General features: G+C 49.5%; 1 protein-coding gene across 4 annotated transcripts in view; it reads right to left on the bottom strand.

Moving 5' to 3' along the window:
* ZBTB7C (zinc finger and BTB domain containing 7C) overlaps nucleotides 1-24,925 on the bottom strand; it is a 333,977-nt gene that overhangs the window by 36,481 nt on the left and 272,571 nt on the right. The window contains exon 2 of one of the 4 annotated variants that reach the window (XM_066247010.1): nucleotides 5,696-5,841. The exons of the other annotated variants lie outside the window; for them this stretch is intronic. Within the exon in view, the coding sequence (XP_066103107.1) occupies nucleotides 5,696-5,730 (35 nt within the window). The 5' untranslated portion in view covers nucleotides 5,731-5,841. The remainder of the gene's footprint in view (nucleotides 1-5,695; nucleotides 5,842-24,925) is intronic. 4 annotated transcript variants of the gene reach the window in all.

Below are 24,925 nucleotides of genomic sequence, written 5' to 3'. Positions count from 1 at the left end.
CTTGTTTACTCCTTCTGCTTTGCCTGACACCTTTCAGTATCCTGCAGAACTGGTGTGACTAGGACCCCTGCAGGGCACACCAGTATGGAGCTGTGCTTTCCAAACTTTTCAGCCCCGGAACCCCCTGGAACCCCCAGAGAAATACCATTTTCACAGCACACAGCAGTAGGAAGGCTCTTAGGAGGTTGCCAGCCACTCAGTGGACTGGAGGGCTTCGGGGGTCACTTTCTGAGCTGGAGCAAGTCCAAGCTGCTGGTTGGCGAGCTCTGAGGCTGAGGACAGAGCTCTGGAACAGCAGCCTGGAGGCCGGAGCTCCTGCCCTGGCTCCGGCTCCCACCAGCCTCCCCGAGGTCACACAGGTAGCTGTGGCCTAGCCTGGGTGTCTGAACACACAGTCTGGGCCTCTTCCATCACACAGGTAGCTGTGGCCTAGCCTGGGTGTCTGAACACACAGTCTGGGCCTCTTCCATTAGACCCCTTGGAGAGGGGTCTAATCCGAGAATGCCTGCTTTCTGTCACCAGATAAAAAAAGCAGGGTGGGTAGCCACTGTCCCAGGGTCAGGACTTGCCAGCTCTTTCCGCTGTCTCCTCCCTTTCCCTGAGAGCTAGGCCTGGACCCAGCCCCAGCAGGCAGCCCATGGGAGCTCCCCTGTAAGGCCGCCCTGCCTTTGGGGGCCTCCCGTCCCCAACGTGCAGTAGCTGTTCTCCCCATCTGCCAGCAGGCATCATCTCCTAGCCAGCTGAACCCTTAACTCCCACACACATTCTGAGGCCCCACAATCATGGCAGGGCATCCCTGGGGCCTGGCCTAGTGCCCACCTTGGCTCCGCCAGCCATAATTTTTGACCTTGTCTCTGGATCTCTCTGTCTGCCCACAGCCTGCTTCATCCAGACTCTGAATCACAATCTCTGGCCAACATCCCATGCTTATTTCAGGGGGTCCGCACACCCCATCAATGTGGATGCTCGCAAGCCCTTTGGGGCCGAGGGGAGGGTGATGTGCTATTAACAAGTTCAACCACCATAGCTGGACTTTGATTTAAAGCCATATTTAATTCTAAATAAGAGGCAGGTGTGCAGAGACCATGTCTGTGGATGAAGGCATTAAGTGCACAAATCCGAGCATCAAGGAGGCAGCCACAAAATTATAGACACCAGTGGGGCCTAGACATAAATGCAGGGGGTCAGCAACCACCGGGAGGCCTCCCAACTCTCCCCTTTACTTAGAAGCAGAGTCAATTTACAGCTCCCTCTCCTCTGTTCCCGAGACCCGAAGAGCGAGTCTGCAACTGGAGAGAGAGGCAGGGCTTGTTCACATCCCCACAGAAAGGTGCTTCTCTTTGAGCCTCACTATGTTGCCCTTTGGAGTAGAGAAAGGAGCAGCCACTGGGCAGTGGGAGTCTTGGGTCTAAGATCCAGCTCTCTTCCCTGCCAGAATGCAGGACTTGGAACTGGTGGTCAGCCTCCTTGAGTCGGAGCTTCCTGCTGTGAACGAGGAACGGAGTTTCCCTGGATGGCCTCTTCATGGTTTTATGATGCACAAGTCTAGACAAGTAAATCAGCGATAGAGGAACCAGGGCTGGAGCCCTGGAGGAGTTGCTCTATTTCTCCGGGTCTCAGTTCTCTTATTTGTAAAACGAGGAGTATGATGGTTAATTTTCTGCGCCAACTTGGATAGGCCATGATTTCTAGATAGTTGGTCAAACATCCATCTAAATGTAGCTGTAAAGGTATTTTTCAGATGAAATTAACATTTATATCTGTAGACTTTGAGTAAAGCAGATTATCCTACCTGGTATAGGTGAGCCTCATCCAAGCAGTTGAAGGTCTTAAGAAAGAAAAGACTGAGCTCCCCAGGGGAACAGGGAATTCTGCCTCCTGACTGCCTTTGGACTCAAACTGCAATGCCAACTTTCCCCTGGGTCTCCAGCTTGCTGGTCTACATGCAGATTTTGTACTCACCAGCCTTTACAATCATCAGGACCAATTCCTTAAAATAAACCTCTCTTTCTGAATGTGTGCACACACACGTGCGTGCACACACACACATAAACACACTATTGGTTCTGCTTTTCTGGAGAACCCTGACTAATGAAAATATTTAGATAAATAAGAGTCCTTGGTTAATACCCAGGCTGCATGTCAGAATCATGGAAGTAGCTATTAAAACCACCAGTGTATAGACCCCAACCCCAGCCCAGCTGAATCAGACTTTCCAAGATGGGGTCAGACCCTCAGTATTTTAAACTCCCCGGGGACATCCCATGTGAAGCCAAGCCTGATCACCACAGTTGACTTACTTTGGAACTTATTAAAAAATGCACATTCCCCAGGCTCCACCCAGGACCTGCAGATCAGAACTTCTGGGGGTGGGCTCTTGTCATCTTTAGATTCAACCACCTCCCCAGCACACGGGTCAGAGCCTCTGAAGATTGCTGAGCTCTGGGCATGGAGCGCCTCTCAGGGCCCTCTTAATGACAGTCTACCATTCTGTGGTCCACATTTTGGGGCTGGAACACACAGTCCCTCCTCTCATGGAGGCCAAGGACATCACAGCAAGAGAAGCCAGCAGGGCGCCATGATTTGAAAAGGGGACACATTCTGTATCCTCCCCTCCTCCACCAAGGGCACACATCACCTGCCAGGCAGGTCACCTACACTCCTGGAGGGCACACACAGCATCCCACCCACCCCTGGGTCCCCAGCCCTGGTGCAAGCATGGCACAGAGAGGTGCTCATACATTTTTGTTGCTTCATTGAATAAATGAACACATTGTCTCATTTCCACTGGCTCTTCCCTGTCCAGGTGTTTCTGTGGGTGGCATACTTTTCCCGTTTCCTAATTCTTCCCTGCTACCATTTGAAAAGGCCTGTCACTTCCTGTTGTCTCAGCTCCTAGCCATTCTCCAGGGTCCGGCTTACACCTCCTCCGTTCCAAAGATCTTCACTGACTCTTCCCTTCCCTACCGCTGCACCTGATGGGACTCACGGGCAGGCCAAGAGCGGCCACACAGCCCTCTGCCATTATCTCCACCGCCTTTCTCCTGGGTTGTCCCCAGACCGTAAACAGGTAGAGAACAGGCCACCCTCCAGGGTCTACCCAGGGCTGGCACACAGCAGGCAGTTGTGAGAACTCATGGCGCATGCTGAAGAAATCCGCTCTGTGGTCAACAGAGGCCCAAGAAAGTGAGTCAGCCACTCTAACCTCCCCCACCATTACACCCGCCATTGGGTGGGGGGAGCCTCTATTACCAGAAGCACATCTTTGAGCAGTACACACATTATCTTGTACCCTGTTCCTTCCAATTCCAGGGCTATGCTCTTAACCACTAGGTTATAAGACCTCCCCATTGTCCTGGGAGTGAAGCAGAAAAAAGAGGTGTTTATTGTTCCTGAGAAAGACAAGAAAGAAGGGCAGGATTTGAGTCAGTGCAGTAGATTAGAAGGAGGATCTGCTAAAAGGCCAGGAGGTAAGCAGTAGGGAAATACTCTAGGGGAGCCAGCCTGGCCCCTCGGGCGGCAGGGGAGGGAAGGGATGTGGCAGGCACTCCGCTCAGCCCTGGAAGCACAGTCTGTGGACCAGGGCCCTGGAATCACTTTCCCATTCCATCGGCGAGGCAACTGAAGCTCACAGAGATGCATCAACTTACCCAAGGCATCAGGGCTTCGGTATGGCAGAGCCAGGACCCAAACCCAGGTCTGTGTGACTTCAAGGGGGCACCTGGGGACCGTCAGAGAGGCAGCCCAGGACTCATTCTTTCACCCACTCAACGAGTAATGTGTGATGTGCCAGGCACTGCCAGGCACAGAGAAGCTAACAGAGGTCCACACCGAGTTTCCAGTCTAGTCAATGAAGGATGAAATTCTCTTAGGCCCTGGAATTCTGGAAGGTAACAAGATTGGGCCTGCCTGCCTGGTTCTAAATTATCCCCACCAGGACCTTGCACATGAACCCCGGCTGCTGACAGGTACCTGGTCTTCAGCTGTGAAAACCACAAGGACACTCTCATCAGATGGTGTCACCTTAGAAAAGAATTGGTGCTGCCTTGTTCGTCAAGGTCCAGGGGCAGCAGGAAGAAGTGGAGGAAGAAGGCTGCTGACCCCCTACCCCAGCGGGTACCAGTCAAGTGCCTCAGCAAAACTGGAAAGAACCCGCCCCATCTCAGCGCGGGGGCCACCCCTTCTGCTACACAATGTTCTGGAGAAGGGAAACCCCCATCCTGAAACAGCCCCAAGAGGTCAGATTCCCTCTGAGTTGTCCTTTGCGTTCATACACCCCATTTCTCCCTTCAAAGTCTACACCTGAGGCCCAGAGAAACCGGGGCAACAGATACCTGTGCATTTTGGGAGGATGGGGTACAAACATGCCAACATAACAGCTTCCGGACAAGAAGAGTCGAGAGACCCAGACTACCACCCCTACTCCCTGCCCCATCCTCCTCTTTCCTGATGTTTCTATGCTGATCTTTTCTTTATTTTCCTGAGCCAGGGTTCTCCCCTTTCCCAGCCTATCTCAGAGTCCAGCCAGGTGTACCCAAAATTCCCATCATATTATACATTGAGATTTCTGGTTCAGAAAATGGGCTCATATCACTTTGTGTTGTAGCTACTTTTCCCTCGCAGGGTCTAAGGTACTGAAGGGCAGGGACCATGTCATCTTCCTTTTATGCCTGCAGTTCAGTAGCTGGTGCATAGTAAGTTCTTAATACACATAGGATAAATGAATGAAAATTTCACAAGAGCTGGAGATTTTTCAGCTATTTCACATGCAGTAAAACACACTTTACATAAAAGCACTGCATGTAGTATTTAGCAGATCCAGAGAGCACAGCAGCTTAACCAGGGGTCCTTGTGGTTCATAAATGATGACTTTAGAGTCTCTGGAAAACTCCTCATATGTGAATTTTTTTTTTTTTTACAGGGACAGAGAGAGAGAGTCAGAGAAAGGGATAGATAGGGACAGACAGACAGGAATGGAGAGATGAGAAGCATCAATCATCAGTTTTGTTAGTTGTTCATTGATTGATTGCTTTCTCATATGTGCCTTGACCGCAGGCCTTCAACAGACCGAGTAACCCCTTGCTCAAGCCAGCGACCTTGGGTCCAAGCTGGTGAGCTTTTTGCTCAAACCAGATGAGCCTGCACTCATCTGTCAGGGGTGGGGTGGGGGGAGTAATGGGAGTCCTGTTTAGTGGGTATGGAGTTCAGCTTGGGACGATGAAGCAGTTCCGAGAGTTGAATCGAGCTTATGGTTGTACAACAACTCATGTACTTAAGCTGCAGAAATTACACACCTAAATGGTAAAATTTATGTTATGTATATTTGACAACCAATGAATGAATGAAGCATGCATGCCCCTTTGAGGCAGGCTGGGGTATGAGGAAGGCATTAGATCTTTGGAATCAGACAGCTGTAATGTCTAGGCCCAGCTGTGTGAGATGGGGTCACACTTCTCTGAATTTCAAGTCCCTTACCTGTAAAAGGGGGTAAGAATACTCAAAACGAGGGTTGGGGGGAAACACCCACGTTACAAAACAGATCTAAGGACTAAGTGAGATGACAGAGATGACAGATATGAAGTCTGCAACCGAGGGCCAGGAGAAGTGAACTCTGACATGACCTCCCCCCTTTCCCCCGCGGACCTGGACAATTAATTGTCCGATGATCAGGTTTTGGCACCCAAGGCCAGCTCACCTTTCCCAGCGATTTGCAGCCTTCCCATGTCCCATTCCCCAAGGGCAGCAGCAAGCTTCCTGGGGCTCAACGGACAGATGCAGGGGGCCAGCTGGCAGAGCCGAGCTAGTACCTCCCGGGTGCTGCGGCAAGCATGCCCGCGCAGACTGAAATGAGAAAGGTAGAGTCGCGCTCTGTGGGAAGTTTGCAGCGGGTGTATTTTTAGGATGGGAGCAGGAGGGAGGTATTTTTAGGATGGGGTACTCTTCAAATCCCACTTCACAGGTAACCACCTCTTCTGTGTGGCAGGGAGAAGAGGGGTCACCCTGGAGCCTCATTTGATGGGCGAGGCAGCTGGCACCCTTGGCAGAGGAGGAAACCACCCTGTGCCGTGTCCTGGGGCAGGGACTCCAGGTGTTTGACCCTGCCCAGTGCCCTTCCGGCCTTCCTTCCTGAGCCACTGCCCTCTGGGGAGCGGGGCCTGCAGATCCCTCCCCCTGCCTGGCCACATCCCACACTCCCTCAGGATGGCCTGAAAGGGAAGTTTATAAGAGGAAAAGGAATGAAAAGGATCCTATTTAACAGCACACACTGGGCGAGGGAACTTCCTGACAGGAAGTGCTGTGGAAACCGGGCCCCATTTGGCCATGGAAAGCTGGTTTGGCTCAGGATGAGCCAGAGTGGACAGGAGACCTCGGGCAGCTACACATCGCAATTAAACCAGACTTGTCCGAGTTCACGCTCTTTCTGGTCCCCTCTAAGCAAGCAGACACTATAATAATCTGCACACCACAGGGGGAGAAAGGTACCATTTTTTTTTTTTAATCCAGGAAAAAAACAACCCACCCTAATTTAGGCTGCAGAGACATGAAGGCCAACTGGTTCCAACACAAATCAACAGCAGATGTAGGCAGCTGAGTAGAGCCAGCCTGAGGAGGACCACTGCCATCGGCCACCAACCTGAGTCACCCGGGTGGAGAGGGAGGGTGGAGGAGAGGGAGGGTGGAGGAGAGGGAGGGCAGTGCAGGGCAGGGGGTGGTTATCTTTATTCTTGGGCTGGGGTGTGGGGTTTAGGAAACAATGGGAACAGAAGAGTCCTTGGGGCTGGGACAGGCACAGTGTGGCAGGCAGGTACAGACAGGCTCCTTGCAGGCTGCCCGTGTGGGCCAAAGAATTCACACAGGCCCTGAATCTGAACAGAGAGGAGGCCTCTCCTCCCCTCCCCTCCCACCCAACAAGACCTGGCAGTTCCCCTTCGCAGAGCTAGTCCAGCTGTGGCTGCCGGCTGGCCGCCTGGTCCCCACCCTTGATCCCTCACCCACTCTTGTGGAGAGCCTGGCCTTCCTGCTGCTGTTGTGGGCGGTTCAGCTGCTGCCCGGGCTCCTGCCGTGCTTGGCACCCCGGTCCTGGCTTGTGTTCCATTCCCTCTCCTCAGTCCTCCCTTTTCTCTCTTCACTCTAATATAAGCTCCTGTCCCTGCCTCTCAGGGCCCTGGCTGGGCCTACTGGAGGGGCTGGTGACAATGCCCCCTGGAACATGAGCTCCCGGAAACAGGGCCCTCCCTTGCCATCTAGCCCTCCAGGGGCAGGCCTGGCACAAAGTAGGGGCCCAGTGAGTATCTGTCATATGAATGGCTGAGTACCACTGAGCACCAAGGACCCTCACCTCCACCCCCAAGAGAGCATAGCAGCTTAGAACATTTCTCCATCCCTGTGCAGAGAACCGCACACTGAAGCTGGTTTAGTGGCACATTTCTTGTATAAAGAAGGGTTTACACACTATCTCAGGTCAATTAAAGATATAACTCATTCTGGAACAGAGTGACCCAGTTTACTCAACCCCCTCAAACCTTCTGGTGATAGAATAAAAACAAGAGTAAGAGACTACTCTCAAAGATGCTCTGTATGGCCCAGTACAGGAAACAGAATCAAAGCCTGGGGAAGAGAGAGAGGAAATAGCATGGTCACAGTCACCTGCCTCAGCAGAGGAACTGAAACCCAGGTCTCCTGTGGCCCGAAGCCCTTCCCGCCCCGTGATGGTTTTGTGATGGGTCATGGATTTATTCACATACTGGCACTTAATTTTTTTTCAAAGTCGCAAATTTTCCTTGATCCTTTGACCCCTCCGAGTTAATTTAATCACATCTTTGCCAGCATTAAAATAGGTCATCTATCAAAGGGCACAGAGCAGAGGGAGGCTGCACAAGGTACAAGGAAAGAAGGGAACGGGTGCTTTACAATTTCCCGAGTGTCCAGGCCCCTGTGCTGTGTGTGTCCTCAGGCACCGCTCCCCCAGCTCACAGCACGTGGTGTCATGTCTGAGAAATGCACACCTGAGCTTCATCAGCCTGCACGCGGCCACAGATCCCATTGCTACCTACCCAGTAGACCTTCGCTTTCTCTCCCCGCCCGTGCCCACCTTCTTCTACAGGAGACAAGGCACACAGGGGGGACCCTCCGGTTTTAGTCGCAGCTTCTCACATTCTTGCCTGGGGTTGACTGGCAGTGTGGGAGGGTTTCTAGCCCCATGCCCTGCCCAGAGGCAATGACAGGAAGCAGGATGGACCTGGCCACGGCCAGCCCAGAGAGGAGGCATGAGCTTGCACCTCCAGGGACCTTGTTTGGTGCCTGGAGTTCCAGGAAGCCCGAGAGCGGCCCCTCTTCCCCTCCTGGGGGCTTGGCTGAGCTCATCGGCTCAATGATGACACAATGACGGCACAATCTGAGTTGATTTATTACACCTCCCACCTCCTCACTCCCAGGAGGAGATGTGAGGGCTTCATTTGCAGCTTCCGGGAGAGCAAGAACCTCAGGCCTGCTTCCAGCGGGGGCGGGGCAGACAACCCCCTTCTGCTCTTTCCCTCAGAGGTTTTCTCCTCCCTGCATCTGAACAGGAGACTGTTCGGGTTGATGCTCAGTTGGCTAATCCCCCAACACCTGCAGAAATCAGAAACAGCGGGTAAAGATGTTCCTGCCTCCCCAGAGACCCCAGTTCTCTGCGGGCTGAACACATAATCCATCTACACGCACCAGTGCAGTGCCTGGCACCCGAACTAGGTGCTAAGGGAATGCTTGCTCCCTCATATTCCCTCCCTTAACTCCTTCCTCCCCAAGGTAGGCCCAGGCAAATTCAACAAATGCCAGCTGAGTCCCTTCTGTGCAACAGATGGCCCTGGGCTAGGTGCTGCAACAATGAAAAGCAATGTTCTTCTGGAGGGGGGTGGGACTCCAACCCACAAGGGGGCTAGTGGGCAGCTGAATTCCACTCTCCCCAGGGAACTAGCCCTCTCCAAAGATAGCACAGAGCTTCTCTTCTTATTTAGGGCCAAGTCCTTGAGATGCAGGAATAAGGAAAGCTGAAATTTTGGTTCTTCTTGATGGAAGTATTCATTCAAGAAGGGGAGTAGAAATATCTCCTGCAAGGAAAATGAGATCTCAGGGGACCAGCTCTCAACCCCAAGCCAACTGAACAGCCACACTTCCAGTGAGGCTTAATATGCCGCCCCCCACTGCCCCAAATTACCACCTGCCCCACAGGCACACAGCACAGCGGCATCAAGTCTGTGCTTTGACTGGGGTTTCTGATTCTCCACATCTCTGGACTGTCCTGACCAACAAACGAGTCTGAAACAGCCGTGAAAGGGAGGCAATTTTGTGACCGTTTTACAGGCTGTGATTTTGTTGGCCCTGGCTGGGTAGCTCAGTTTGTTAGAGTGTTGTTCTGAATTGCCAAGGTTGTGGGTTTGATCCCCCATCAGGGCTCAGCAAGAATCAACAAATGAATGCATGAATGGGTGAAATACCAAATCCATGTTTTTTTTTCTCTCTCTCTCTTAAAAAAATCAGTTAATAAATAAAAATTTTAAAGGCTATAATTTTGCTCATTCTAAAAGATTTTTTCTAATATCACTATCACAGCCCTCTTTCTCTCCTTTGCTCCTCTCAGTCCCTCCCCTCAGATCTCAGCAAATTGCCTAAGTTCAGCAAGTGTCCAGCATCAGGTCCAGGCCAGTAACAGACTATACCTGAGCCGTCCGGCACGGAAGCCACCAGCCATCGGCGGCCACTGGGCACCTGGAACTCAGCTAGTCAAGTGAAGATAAGCCATGAGTGTGAAATACACCACCAGAATTTGAAGACAGTACAAAAACAATGTTAAGTAGAGCACTCAAAATTTTACATGACTTATATACTGAAATGATAATATTTTGGATATACTGAGTTAAACAAAATACATCACTAAGATTAATGTCACCTACTTCTCTTTCTTTTTCAAATGAGACTATGAGGAATATTGGGAGTATGTGGCTTGCATGCTATTTATTTATTTATTTATTGCACTTTTCCAAAGCTGGAAACAGGGAGGCAGTCAGACAGACTCCCGCATGCGCCTGACCGGGATCCACCCGGCATGCCCTCCAGGGGGCGATGCTCTGCCCTTCTGGGGCGTCGCTCTGTTGCATCCAGAGCCATTCTAGCACCTGAGGCAGTGGCCATGGAGCCATCCTCAGAGCCCGGGCCATCTTTGCTCCAATGGAGCCTCGGCTGTGGGAGGGGAAGAGAGAGACAGAGAGGAAGGAGAAGGGGAGGGGTGGAGAAGCAGATGGGCGCCTCTCCTGTGTGCCCTGGCCGGGAATTGAACCCGGGACTCCCACACGCCAGGCCAACTTGTGCCCGGGCTCCTGCCGTGCTTGGCACCCCAGTCCAGTGGCTCTACCACTGAGCCAACCGGCCAGGGTGCTTGCATGCTATTTCTTTTTTTAAAAAAAAAACAAACATTTTTTTAAAAGATTTTATTTATTTATTTTAGAGAAGGGGGGAGAGAGGGAGGAGAGGAGCAGGAAGCTTCAACTCCCATATGTGCCTTGACTGGGCAAGCCCAGGGTTTCTAACCGGTGACCTCAGCGTTCCAGGTCGATGCTTTATCCACTGCGCCACCACAGGTCAGGCCTTGCATGCTATTTCTAAAGGATAACTCTGGTCTGTACTCTAGGGGTTTCCAGAGAAGAAAACTGGTTCTCACTCTCCCAGCATCATGATGGTTTGGGGCCCTGGGGTGTTCCAAGTGAGTTGAAATTAAAACAGTCCCCATAAAGCATTTATTTGCCACATGATTATGCACTATCCCCTGGCATTACCTGCTTAGAGAAGATTCCAGCACATTGAGCCTTATAACAGGGCAACAGAGTGCGAGAATGTTTGGGGCAGGAGGCGGAATCTGAGCCATCATTTTTCTCCACAGGTGAGACTACAAGTAAAACTCTTCCACGGTGGTTTCCAGGTGCAATCAAATTGTAAGTCATTTTGGAGTTTTCTCAACACACATTCCTAGCAATCATGTTCCTTATATACAGGGACCCAGCATGAAACAGAGCTGTCCCTCAGGCCCTCTGCAGAGAACCAGCAAGCTCAGAGACATGGCTGAGAAAGGCAACCTGTGCAAACAGTCCCAGCTCTTCACCTTCTCTCCACGGTGTTTGCTTGTGTTGAGATACTGGTTAGGGGAGTTGTATTCTGTGACTAGACATTTGGAAAGGAAGAAGAAGTAAAAGGAAGTAAATTGCATACTGTGGGTCCTTTTCATGTGCTGGGCATGGGTTTTATATATTCACAGTCCTCACCACGACCCAGTTGGGTGAATGTGGCCCATTTTACAGATGGGAAAACTGAGTCTCCAAGGGTTAAGTGACTCTCCCAGGGCCTAGTGCATGTTACTTCTGACTACTTTCCACAGAAAGACTCTGATGCATAAAACTGCTGGGGTGTATTAAACCTGGACTAGAAATTAGGCCACATGTCCTGGAGTTAAATTTCAGGAGTTGGATGACCTCAGACAAGTGGCTTTCTCTCCCTGGACCTCAAGTTTCTTAAAATGATAATGTACACAGGCCTGGCCTGTGGTGGCGCAGTGGATAAAGTGTCAACCTGGAATGCTGAGGTCTCCAGTTCAAAATCCTGGGCTTGCCTGGTCAAGGCACATATGGGAGTTGATGCTTCCTGCTCCTCCTCTCTCTCTCTCTCTCTCTCTCTCTCAAATGAATAAATAAAGTCTTTAAAAAAATAAATAAAAGAAAATGTATGTATTGGTGTATAAGACCAGTGTTTCTTTAATTTTTTAAGAACTATGACCAGGATGTAAAAGCAAAAGAAAAGTTTGGACAACATCATTTTAACTCTATATAATACATATGGCATTTTCTATTTATATCTAGATATCTATATAAAACACTGCTTTAAAGTGGTTTCTAGCCCTGGCCAGATAGTTCAGTTGGTTAGAGCACCATTCCAATATGCCATACAAGATCCCTGGTCAGGGCACATACAAGAGTCAACCAATGAATGCATAGATAAGTGGAATAACAAGTCAATGTTTCTCTCTCCTTCACTCTCTAAAATAAATCATATAAAAAAACAAATAAAATGATTAATTTCCAAGCATCTTTTCAGAACTAACATCCTGAGGGGCTACTACTGACACCAAACTAAAAATCTGTAAGCACCTTGATCTCGGATCAGCTTCCTGTCCCTCTCAGCATCCTCCATCTTCTCTTTACCTGTGGCCCTTGAGTTCCCCCGCCCCACCCTGCTGACACAGACAGGCCAAGGCACCCCAGAATCAGGGAAGGGGAGGAGAGGAGCCTGCTGTACAGAATACTGCCTCAAAGCCGTCAGCAGATCCCCGTTTCTGTAAGCCGTTTTCAGGGACACGGATATCTATTATAAAGAAATGTGTCTCTGTAATAGAATTTGTTGTAATGGGGCTTTAGCACCCAATCTGGCAGCAAAGTACATTTCAGAACCGAGAAAAGATGAAATTGAAGAAGTTCTCCTGACTGTAAATGGCGCCATATAAGGAAACCCCTTTGTCCGTCCTGATTATGAGGTAGTGAAGAGCCTTATTTTAGCAGGAACTTGTTATTGCCTCCTATCTTGCCCCTGGAGAAGGAAAGGTGTCTGGACGTGTCCAGAAGGAAAGGTGCCCTAATCCCGCATGGTGAATGGCGAACTGTGTGGCCGAAGCAGACCTCTAAACACGGCTTAGACGTCTGGCTGGGTTATTGCAGGAAGAGCCTCAACCCTTTCCTGCCAAGTGCCTAAGGCAAATCTCCACACCTGAGCATTCTGGAAGCTTCTGTAGGCAGACAGCCTCCATGGCACCCAGGCTCCAGGTGGATGTCCCACGGGGCTTAGGTGCTGCACTGGGAAGCTAGAAGTGCGCACCTGCCCCGCCGCCGGAGCAGTTAGGACGGCAGAGAAAGGCGTTGGGGCAGGCCCAGGCCCAGCGGAGGCCCAGCTCTTAGAAGGCAGAGAAAGGGAACTGGCAGCCTGGAGCAGAGGTCATGGGCAAACAGGGAATGAGGTCCTGCCCAATCTGTGCCGCCCCCGCCCCATGCTGGCATTTTAGTGACCCTCCACCCACCCTCGTGTTTCACCTGACTTCACCTCACTTTTATTTCACCTGTCGCATTAGAAGAGGTTCTGTCTTTGGTTTTGGGGTAAGTCCTAGGAGCAATGGCAGGTGGCTCTCGGGGTCCTGGCCAGCCTACCCTCACTGCTCCTGTGCCCCTCAGGGCTGCCTCCAGGGGGGCGGCACGTGGGCACTCCATAGGGCACTCCTCATACGCCTGGAGGCCACGGAGAGCTGGCAGCCAGGGACGGAGGGGTTTCTCAGGCCCCTCAACACGATCCCTGACCCAGGTCTCACAGATTCGGACCCAGCATGGTCAGCACGGGCTTCCCAGATCATGCTCAGCTGTGCTGAGCCCTCCCACATGCTTCCGGAGCTCCTCAGGTGTACCAGGACCTGAAAGTATGTAATTGGTTGGCAGCAGCTGGCAGGGCACAGGCAGAAGTAGTGGCTGCTGGTGCCAGGAAGTGCCTCTGTTCTCCAGCCCCTTTCCTACTAGCCCCCCAACCTCCCTGGCAGGCTGATGCCTACAGTTCCACAATCACACCTTCCTTCCATTGGGGCAAGCCAACCCTGGACTTAAGCCTGTATTAAAATGCCCATCCCTGGGAGTGGTGTCTTTAAAATCTTATCAGTCATTCACATCTCAGAATGAATGAGTTCATTCAAATCAACTCAGGCGAACTCAAGGGCCTACCTAGTGTCTGGGCCTCTGCTGGATCTCAGGGGTTGGGGTGTGGTCTCAAGGGTGCCGCCCCTCGCCCCCACCACCTGCTCCCGGGAGCTGTTCATGGTTGCTGTCTGGTGCCAATACAGGACCCAGGACCATTGACTGGCAGAAACCAAAGAGGTTGGGTTATTTCCCAGCTTCTTCTTATTTCTTACTGAATTGCTTTTGGCTTCTTTCCTGAATTTACTTCACTCTTTTCTTTTTATGCTTTAAAGCTACCACTTACTTTTCAAAAAGCCTAAAAGCAGCAGATTTACATAAATATGTAAATAAAGGGATGTGTGTGATCAGCACCAGCATTCACATTCTTCTCATCGGGGTTTTACTCTGAACATCCACTTTCAATCAAATGAAACTCTGAGCATGTATGTCCAGGCCACAGTCTAACAGGAGAAAAAACATGTGCCCCGAAAAATCAGCAAGGGCTCCATCATGTGAACAATGCAGTCTTAAATCGGCTCTACAGGAGCTCAGAGGAGAGACACATTGCTCTGAGGCTGGGCTGTCAGAAACACTGGGCGTTGCCGGAAGAACAACAGGCAGAGGTAGATAAGTTTTAGGCAGAGAAGAACTGGGGCAGATGAACTATCAAAAAACAAAACGAAACAGCACAAAACCCCAAACCTGTATGAACAAAGGAACAAAGAACTGAATACAGAAGATGTGTTTGGTGTATCAGGTGGTTCCATCTTGGTTGGTGCGATGGAGTGATAGAAACTGTGGGTGTGGACTTGGCAATGGACAGGAAGGAGGTCAGATGGTGGAGTTTCTTCAATGCCAGACTAAGGAAGTTGAGCTTAATTCGATTGGCAATGGGCAACCACAGAAGATATTTGGATACAACAGTGATGGTTTGAAAACAATTCACCTAGTGAGGCTGTGAATAAAATCTCCCCGGGTTGAGTTTACTAATTACAGAGGGAAGAAAAGAGCTTGATAAGACTAAAGTCCTAAACTTATTAATATTGATACAATTAATTAGAGTCATCTGGATCGCTGGTATTCAAGTTTTGTCCTAAAGCTAAGGAATTGTTTTGTCCACCCTTCAAAGCTTTTAAAAAATATACTTGCACCTGGCTACTCCAGCCTAGTGAACTGGACTCTCTGGGATGGAGCCAGGCCTGAGCTTAAAAGCTCCCCAGGTCCGTCTGGTGAGCAGGCCAGATTGAGGTCCACCACCTCCCACTCGGGAAGTTAAGCGTTACTCTCTTCCCAAGACCATCAAGGTAGTCTGATGATTGAGAAGAGGGCGCAGGCAGGAGGAGGCAGGCCAGGGAGCCCATCACTGAGGCGGGCAGCCCAAGCTCTTCCCCCCCTCGGCCAAGGCTGGCGCTCAGGAAGGGCCGTGGGTGGGATGCAGGCATGGAAACCGACAGGAAAACACCCATATCCAGAGACAGCATAAGCTTTTTCCTACGAGCCCCCGGATTTTCTCAGGTCATAAATGGGGAAGGCCAGGCAGTGGCAGACAGTAGGCCAGTCACATGTGCCATCCGTGTGCTGACTTATGAAGAATGGGTGCCCAGGACACGGGCACGGAAATGTGCTCAACTGCTTGAACTCCACCAGCTGGCTGGTTGGCAACCAGGAACAGATTTCTCTTTGCTGTTTGGCTACCCAGCCTAATCCTGGGGTTTGAGTTTCTATTGAAAGGAGTCCTTGCCAGGGGAATAAAAAGTCATTTGCATGCCAGCTATAGAGCTCTAGGCGCCATTCTGCACTTTTCCGAACAATCATCGACCCCAGGTAAGCACACTGAACTGGTCAAATAAACAAGCAAGGCTAAAGAACAAACCAAGTTCGCTCTCAGTTACTGCTGTATCCCAAAGGCCCCAAATGGGCTGAGCATGCTCAGTGAGGAGCATCAAAAAAGAAAGAAGAGAGGAGCAGAGGGATGGAGGACGAGCACAGGGGGTCATGGGGGGGGGGGGAGGTTGACTATGAATGCTTAGCATGACTGAAGCCTGTCTTCTGAGTCTTTGCTCTTTTTGGTCCCCTCCCAAAGCAGTGGCTTCTAGAAAGGTTGGCCAACCAGGTCACTTGGCTGCATGCGGGATGAGCATTTCCTGCACTCTAACTCAGGCCAGACAGACACGCCCTTGCTCCTCTGTTATCTGAATCAGGCCCACCCACCTTCCCATGAGCCTTGTTGGATGACTCCAGCCAACCTCCCTCCTTCCTGTGTGAGCTCCTGCAATAGGCCCTGCCTGGCTCATGCTCTCTGTTAGTGTATCACAAACCACATATGTGACTATGTGACTTAAAATTGTCTGGTAGCTACATAAAAAAGTTTCAAAAATGTGAGATTAATTTTAATACTATATATATATATATATTTTTTTTTTTTTTTCCTTTTTCTGAAGCTGGAAACAGGGAGAGACAGTCAGACAGACTCCCGCATGCGCCTGACCGGGATCCACCCGGCACGTCCACCAGGGGCGAAGCTCTGCCCACCAGGGGGTGATGCTCTGCCCACCCTGGGCGTCGCCATGTTGCAACCAGAGCCACTCTAGCACCTGGGGCAGAGGCCACAGAGCCATCCCCAGCGCCAGGGCCATCTCTGCTCCAATGGAGCCTTGGCTGCGGGAGGGGAAGAGAGAGACAGAGAGGAAGGCGCGGCGGAGGGGTGGAGAAGCAAATGTGCGCTTCTCCTGTGTGCCCTGGCTGGGAATCGAACCCAGGTCCTCCGCACGCTAGGCCGACGCTCTACCGCTGAGCCAACCGGCCAGGGCCAATACTATATTTTAATCCGATATATTCAAGGTAAGACTGTTTCAAGATGTATCAATCTTGAGGTATGTTAATTTTTTTTTTTTTTTTTGTAGTAAGTCTTTGAAATCTGATATTTATATTTCTGGCACATCCCAATTTGGAGAGGCCACATTTCAAGTGCTCAATAGCTGCAGGCAGCTCACGGCTATTGTATTGGACAAGCTCTAGACTATATGCACTTTGAGAGCAGGCATCATATATTAGAGCTCATGGACACACAATGGATGGGAGAACTGGAGGAAATCTTCGGACCACCTGGTCCAACTTCTCCCTTCTGCAGGTGTGGAAATAGCCTCAGTTCGTGAGGGGAGTGACTCGTTCCAAATCAGAGTAATGAGAAGATCTAGCCAGGCCAGAGTTCTCATCTTCCTAACACCCAATGTCTGGGTCTGTGTAATCTTCTTCATGCAGGAAGACTCTGCCTCCTCACCCATTGTGGATCCTTGAAAAAGGCACTGATTGGCTGTGCCCAGAGATACCTTAGAGGCCACTCAAGTGGTCTTTGTTATCCACTTGGAAGAGTCCAGTGCTCTAAGTGTCCATACTCAAGCCGGCACCTCCCTTTATCTCCAATTCCTCCAGTCTTGGGTCAAGCCATGGAGAGATAAGGACTCAGGAAGAAGGAACTTTGGAAAACTTGCAGGGCGTAGGTGCCAATCATACAATTCTTGGCAGCAGAAGCCATTCTGGGAGTCATTAATGCAATGATATTGCAATAATGAGGGAACTATCAATCTATTCAGCCTGAAAGCTTGTTTCTCCATAGTGGGTCCACACCTCCAACCACAGAGCCCCGGCTTAAATTACAGGAGTGTCGCCTCCGTTTACTAGGCTCATTGCACTAATAAACACACCCATCCCCTCTGCAAACCTACTGAACCACGTGCTCCACACCCTGAACACTGAAGGCTACTGGGTCTCTCTCTTCTGCACCTATCAACTGAGCAACTGTCCTGTGCCTAAACTTGTTCATGCCAGGTGTGTTTGTTACTATTTCACAGTTTAATTAAATATAATGTAAACTGATGAAATAGAATTACAAAAGTGAAGCAAGCTGACGTTTTCACACAAACTAAAGTGACAAACTTAAAGGTGAGTCATTTAAAACAGTGGTTTTCAACCGCTGGTCCGTGGACCGAAGAGTTAACCACCCTGATGTTGTATGAAGATTATAGGCTCTGTATGAAATTTCTGGTGGACTGGCACTGGTCCACGGACCCAGTGGTTGAAAACCACTGATTTAAAAAATGCTGTTGAATCGGGTGTGGATGAGTTAATAAAATATTGGAAAACAAACCAGAAACAAAGGAAGGTTTTCCTCTCAAATATGCTTAGCATATGTCTTTAAGTTCTTTAATAAATCTACTTTAGAAACCTCATTTATGGAAATGGTTTATGCAAGAGCAGAGGGGAATCCTAACCACTAGACTCACATGCAAATAAAAGGCCCTGACTGACCTCAAAAGGTTGGTGAAGAAATGTACATTGACATGGTCTTAGTTAAAATAAGAGATTTAAGGTATTCCTATACCTTTGATTTCCGATGACTGCTTTACTTGACTTTTTGGGCTGACTGAGTAACTATGGGTTCTGATCAAGTAGAGAAAAGCTGCCTGGGTCAAATATTGCTCACGGGGGAAGGTGATGAACTATAGCCGGTCTCCACTGAACACTGAGGTTGGAGATGTATGGGGATCTCCTATTGGTCAGGGACCAGTCAGGACCAGGCCATACAACAGAGAATTCAATGTGAGGGAACTCATGACTAACAATGGCAGGAAGCTGCAAGAATATCGAGAGGAGAAAGTGTTAACAGAGGGCTGACCTGGAGCTTTCCCACAGGTGCCAGACCTATGGTGGGGTGTCTGAAGGGAGCTGGAGCACAGAGAGGGCACAGGCATAATGGCAATGCCACTGGTCTTAGAGAGGAATCGCGGGAGAGGAAAAGATTCCCAGCTTTTCCATTCCTCCTGCCCCGAGCTGGCGTCTCTCATTGGCCAAACCAAGCCAGGAACTCAATGGCCAGGGATCTTGGGCAGTGCAGCAGTGGGCCAGCAGCAGGTGGGCCAGCAGGGGGTCGAGCCGCAGGGGCTGGCCAGCACAAGGACACAGAGCAGAGCAGGGAAAAATGCATGTGAGGGCAAACAGGCCCAGGCCCGGCCCAGACCTCCTGAGATCCACCAAGTCTCCACTGAATGACTCAGAGAGTGGAATTTAAGACTCTTTTAAAACTAATCACGGGCAAGTGGATATTTGGGACCAGAGCAGGAAGAGGGTTGTCCTCCTGGTGCCCTGTGATGTTACATGAGTGACTGGCTATTCTGAGGCTGGCCCTAAGGGCAGCTACAAGGTAAAAACAGGGCAGAGATTCCTTCAGAGGTGAACACAGGCGTCCACAGGTGAGCAGGTGACAAAGAGCCCAGGGAAACCAGAAGAAGTCTTTACTAGGAAACAATGGCCACCGTGCATCCCAGCCTTGTCAGATTTAAGGCTTTTAAAGTTTAATAGGCTTCTTGTTGATTATATCCAAAACCCAAAGGATGGCCAATTTAAATGGACACTGCACACTGTTTTGACTATTGTCCAACTGTTGTCCCAAGGTCAGATGTTCTGGACCCAGTGGGCAATGTGGTCATGGCTGCCTGGATAATGATGCTATCATGGCTGGGCCTCTCATTTGTTCCCTCATGTTTTTAGCACAGGTGAAGCCATTTTGGTGACTACCAAGACTAGGCAGCTAATGTTGGGGCCGCTGGCATGTCAGAGTTGTAGCATTTGACTAGCATTTAAGAGACTTTGCTGCAGGCAAACGCCAGCTACATGTCTTAGGACAAATCACTCCAAGGTCTCAGGGCCCTTGTCTGTAAAACGATGGAGCTGAGTTGACATTATACATTTCAGGGTCACCCCTCTGTCATTCGTTTTCATCACATAGGCATTTAAATGGAGGTGAAGAAGAAAGGGATATTAGAAAGAAGAAAGATTGAGACTAGACAGACCTTGAAAAAAGTTTTTAAAAAATCCCTCAGATGAGATTTTCCCCCTCTTATCATATGCTTTTCCCTCTAAAAGCAGAATTCTAAGAAATAAATCCTAGTTAATTGAGAGTTCTGGTTACTTGGGGTATAGTTAATCAAGGTTTTACTGCATTTTCAATTGCAGTGAGTTACACAGTGGTTTGCATATGCAGTTACTTCTTAAGTGACTTCTGTTCCCTGACCTCATATCTGTTTTATTAAAATTGAACACTTAGAAACGAAGAAGAGAGCACAGAGCAGAATGGCTCCACCTGGATACAACCCTGGGGAAACGGCAGTCAGGGTGATGAAAAGCAGCATCCAACCGTACACTAGCTGCCCCACCTGAGAGGCAGTCATTGCATTTACAACCACACTCCACAGTGTATATCAACTTGGTGAGGCATTTCTAGGTTATTCCTCTCACTCTAGGGCAGGTAAATTTGGTGCAAAAAAAAATCTCCCCCAAATCCCTCCTAGCAGTGGCCGTAATTTAACTCTGGCTGGCTAGGCAAGGTAATGGATGATCTCAGGACTCCTAAAATGCTGTGCATCAGAACTCAGGCTCGCTGGGGTCTGGAGGAAAACGAGTCCTTGAAGTCCCACGGCCATTCTTAGGCAGGTCCGTGGCAAGCAGTGGTGTTGCCATTTTATGTAGAGGTGAGCAGAAGTCTGCAAAAGCAAAGCCATTTATAGTCCTGCGCGATCATTCAAGCCAGAGGTCTAAATGAAAGAGGGATAGAGTAAGCTGGGAGAGTCTTGGGGCAGGGTCACCAGCAGGGATCTCAGTAACTGGTTACTGGGTGAAGAAAGGAATGAACGAGTCGTCTCACCAAGGTGACCTCCTGCATTCCACAGCTGAGGGCCCGATGTCTGTCTCCTACCCTGGCTTCCCCTGAGTAGCCAGATGGGGAAAAGCCCATGGTCCGCAAATTGTCAAGCAGCTGGATACCTCTTACGTAGAACCCAGCAGTACACCTAAAGCCATATTGCAATCAAGGCAATCACCCAATTTTTTCTCAAAGCTGCACTTACTATGGAAAATTCTGTCACTGTCCTATAGCACCTTGCAGCTCTGACTTTATTGGGGGCATAGCCACTGGTCCCATGAACGCTCTCCCACTTCTTTGTTAGAAGAGACTTTTAATTCAGGCAGGTAAACAGCTACATTCTTTTAGAAGCAAAGACAAAGAGAAGAATGTGCTACTTGTGAATATCTAACTGGAAAACAAACAAAAGAAATAATTTTGTTTTTTTAAGAAAATGTGTAAGAGCAAGCAAGAGAGACTGAGGGAAGAAACTGAGTCATAGGTCTGATCCCTGGAAGGCAGGCCACATGCTGAGTTGTGACTTTTTTTTTTCAGAGACAGAGAGAGAGTCAGAGAGAGGGATAGACAGGGACAGACAGGAACGGAGAGAGATGAGAAGCATCAATCATCAGTTTTTTGTTGCGACACCTTAGTTATTCATTGATTGCTTTCTCATTATGTGCCTTGACCATGGGCCTTCAGCAGACCGAGTAACCCCTTGCTTGAGCCAGTGACCTTGGGTCCAAGCTGGTGAGCTTTTTGCTTAAACCAGATGAGCCCGCGCTCAAGCTGGCGACCTCAAGGTCTCAAACCTGGGTCCTTGACATTCCAGTCGACGCTCTATCCACTGTGCCACCACCTGGTCAGGCGAGTTGTGACTTTGTATGGAAGCTCTGAACTGCCAAGTTCTCAGGCCGTGATGGGCTTTCTGGGCAGGGTACTTGACTGAAGAAAATAAGGGCTCCTGATAATGTCAGGGGGCATGGTGTCACAGATCGCTTCCTGGGCTCTGGCATGACTTTATCCTTATTTTTTATTTTCTTTTAAAATAATTATCAGGATGTGACAATGTTTGACAGGGAGATGACCTTGAGGGAGGGCAGGGGGCTGGCTGGATGTCAGGTTGGGTGGGGGCCTAGGGTGCTGCTCCAATTGTCAGGGGCAGGAGAGAGTAGGGAAGGGACAGTTGACAAGATGCTTTCATCTGAGGTAAAAAATCTGGATCTCAAAGCTTATGAATAAATGTTATCCCATCTTATGCAGCATTTGAGAGCAATGGGTGAGGAGAGAGCAAGGAGGTAGGGTGAAGCGATTCAACTCAATGATCCTACACCCCCCCCACCTGCCAAATCTGCTTGTTGGAAATTATCAGTCAGTGTGGGCCCTATGTCACTTTTCCCTATTGGGTTGCCAGTCCCTCAAGGGAAGTCTAAGTCTTACTTATTTCTGTATCCTTGCCACCATCATTATCACTATGGCTTCTACCACTACTATCAAGGTGTGCTCAGCAAATACACCAAATAAACAGGAAAGAGACTCCTTCCTGTCTGCTCAGCCCTTGATGACCCTCTTTTCCTGAAAACTGGCCCTTCTCTCACCTCCTAGGGTTTTCCTGGTTATTAAGGAACCCAACTCACTGACTGTAGTTGATGGGATCAAAGGTAGATATCTGACTTAAGCTAGACCAGCCAAGACTTTCTCTACATCAGTGTTTTTCAACCAACGTGCTGCGGCATACTAGTGTGCCGTGAGACATGGTCAGGTGTGCCATGGGGAAATTAAACATGGGTCCCCAAACTATGGCCCGCGTGCCGGATATGGCCCGCGGAGGCTATTTATCCGGCCCGCCGCCAGCCGCCTCCATCCGAACATAAACATTCCCCTCACAATCCCTCCAGCTATCAGCGACAGGAAGAGTGGAGGCACAGGGAATGCTCACTGACCAATCACCTTCTAGGATTCATCCCGACCACTAGCAATGAACCAATAGTAGGCTGCCTCTCATCCACACCCAGGAAGGTCCCCGCTCAGGCTGCCGCGCACTTGTCATTGTGTGGCCACGGCTAGTAGTTGAAGCTGCTACTCCTCCCCATGGTCCCGATTTCTAATCCTGGTCAGGACTGGAGGTAAATGTTGCCACCACTAGATGAAGCCTCAGCCTCAGCTGGTTATGTCTATCTTGATGGTGTATATAGATATTTGACCTTTTTCTTTTTAAAAGAGGCCCCTGCAGAGGGTGATATACAACGCATCACAATGTTATCTAACTTTAAAGCTAAAGTTTGTTGATCTTCCTTTGGACAGTTTTTGGTTATCTGTTGCCAAGGAGTTCCCCATCCTGGCCAACAAAGCTATTTTGACATTGCTCCCATTTTCAACCACATTTTATCTATGTGAGCTGAGATTCTCAAGCTTGACTGCGATAAAAACTAAAAACAGAGAGAGACTGAGAACTGTTGAGTAAGAGCTTCGTGTGTGTCTTTCTACCATTCCTGCCAGGATATCCCTTTTGTGTTCATCAAAACAGGCCCAGGTTTCATACTAAGTGAGTATAACTACATTTAGAAACTATATTATTAATTATATGTATAATATGTACTGTGTTAGAGTGTCATTTTGTGTCATTTTGGTAGGTGGTGTGCCCCAGGATTTTGTAAATGTAAAAAATGTGCCGTGGCTCAAAAAGGTTGAAAATCACTGCTGTACATGTTGCTAGACTTGATGGTCATATGAATATAGATCACGTGTGACCATCTTCTGTCATGTGCAAGGAGAAACAAAGAGAGCTGATTTGTAGAGAGGAAAGGATCATTAAGTTGTACAGAGAGAAGCAAGATGAGATAGCACATGGCCCCAGAAAAACAGTGAAGAAATAATTGGTTTCCAATGGCTGTCCTGGTTTCCGTCCTTCATGAGGTTGGGCTGTAGTGTTTCCCCTGCTTTTAAGATGCATGGCATATCCTTATACCCTTATACCAAATGGTATTTTCAGCTTAAGCTATTTTGAGTTGGTTTTCTTGACTTGCAATCAAAAGTGTCTTAATTAATACAGGATTACTACCTGGCACCTTTCAGCAGACATCACTCACTAATCAATCACAGTAGTCTTCCTGGTAAGTCTCAGAATCCTTCATCTGACAATCTCCACCAACTGAGCCAAGTTCACAGCTACGATAAAATCTATGGGTAAAGACAAACCCCATAAACTGTTGGCTAACCCAAAGTCTACAATGGGCTGTGTACCAAAATGAGTACATGAGAACGTGAGAGGAAGTGACTCATTCTGACGGGAACTTGTGAACATGAACTGACACTGGGTGTGATTTCACCAGGCAGAGATGAACAGGATGCACTCCAGGCTGAGGGAGACAAGGGCAGTCTTTATGGGTCAGCTCCAGCACGGTGAATGAATCCAACACACACCTGAGTAGTGTTTTCCTAATCACAGATTACCAGGCTATCTCAGGGTCCCAGAATACCTTTTTTGTTACTGTTGTTTAGGATGCTCTAGATTAAGATCTGCTTAGAAAAGGTGTTAGGGAAGGGCACTGAATAGTCTCCAAAGAAAAATAAATGTGGCCCTGGTCGGTTGGCTCAGCGGTAGAGCATCGGCCTGGCGTGCGGGGTACCCGGGTTCGATTCCCGGCCAGGGCACATAGGAGAAGCGCCTATTTGCTTCTCCACCCCCACCCCCTCCTTCCTCTCTGTCTCTCTCTTCCCCTCCCACAGCCAAGGCTCCATTGGAGCAAAGATGGCCTGGGCGCTGGGGATGGCTCCTTGGCCTCTACCCCAGGTGCTAGAGTGGCTCTAGTTGCGGCAGAGCGATGCCCTGGAGGGGCAGAGCATCGCCCCCTGGTGGGCAGAGCGTCGCCCCTGGTGGGCGTGCCGGGTGGATCCCGGTTGGACGCATGCGGGAGTCTGTCTGACTATCTCTCCCCGTTTCCAGCTTCAGAAAATACAAAAAGGAAAAAAAAAGAAAAATAAATGTGAAGTACGCTGTCTCCTCTTTCACGCTGTTTACCCTAGCACAATGCCTGGCATAGAATCAATACTTAATAACTAAGGGTCGAGTGTTGAAAGTTGTTGAACAAACACACCTCAATGCCTTGCCACTGACCCTGTGGGCTTCCACAACCTTTCTGTATGGGGTGAAGCCAGACCAAACAGGCCCCAGATCAGTGGTTCTCAACCTGCAGGTTGCGACCCCAGCGGGGGTCGAACGACCAAACACAGGGGTCGCCTAGAGCCATTGGAAATACATATTTTATTTAAAAATATATTGTATAATAAATATGTATTTTCCTATGGCTTTAGGCGACCCCTGTGTTTTGGTCGTTCGACTCCCGCCGGGGTCGCGACCCGCAGGTTGAGAACCGCTGCTGTAGATGGTATTTACGTGAACTCTCACTCTCACTCTGGCTTTAGGTTAAACTTTGTGACCACCCAGCAACCCTTGTGCCCCATACATACCTTGTAAAACCCCAGGCCTACCTGTTCCACCAGGACATTGACAGAG

The sequence above is a fragment of the Saccopteryx bilineata genome, chromosome 11 (assembly GCF_036850765.1).
Source record: "Saccopteryx bilineata isolate mSacBil1 chromosome 11, mSacBil1_pri_phased_curated, whole genome shotgun sequence".
Lineage (NCBI taxonomy): Eukaryota > Metazoa > Chordata > Mammalia > Chiroptera > Emballonuridae > Saccopteryx > Saccopteryx bilineata.
The sequence above is the reverse complement of the archived record's forward strand: the minus strand, read 5'-3'. Positions and strand labels throughout refer to the sequence as shown.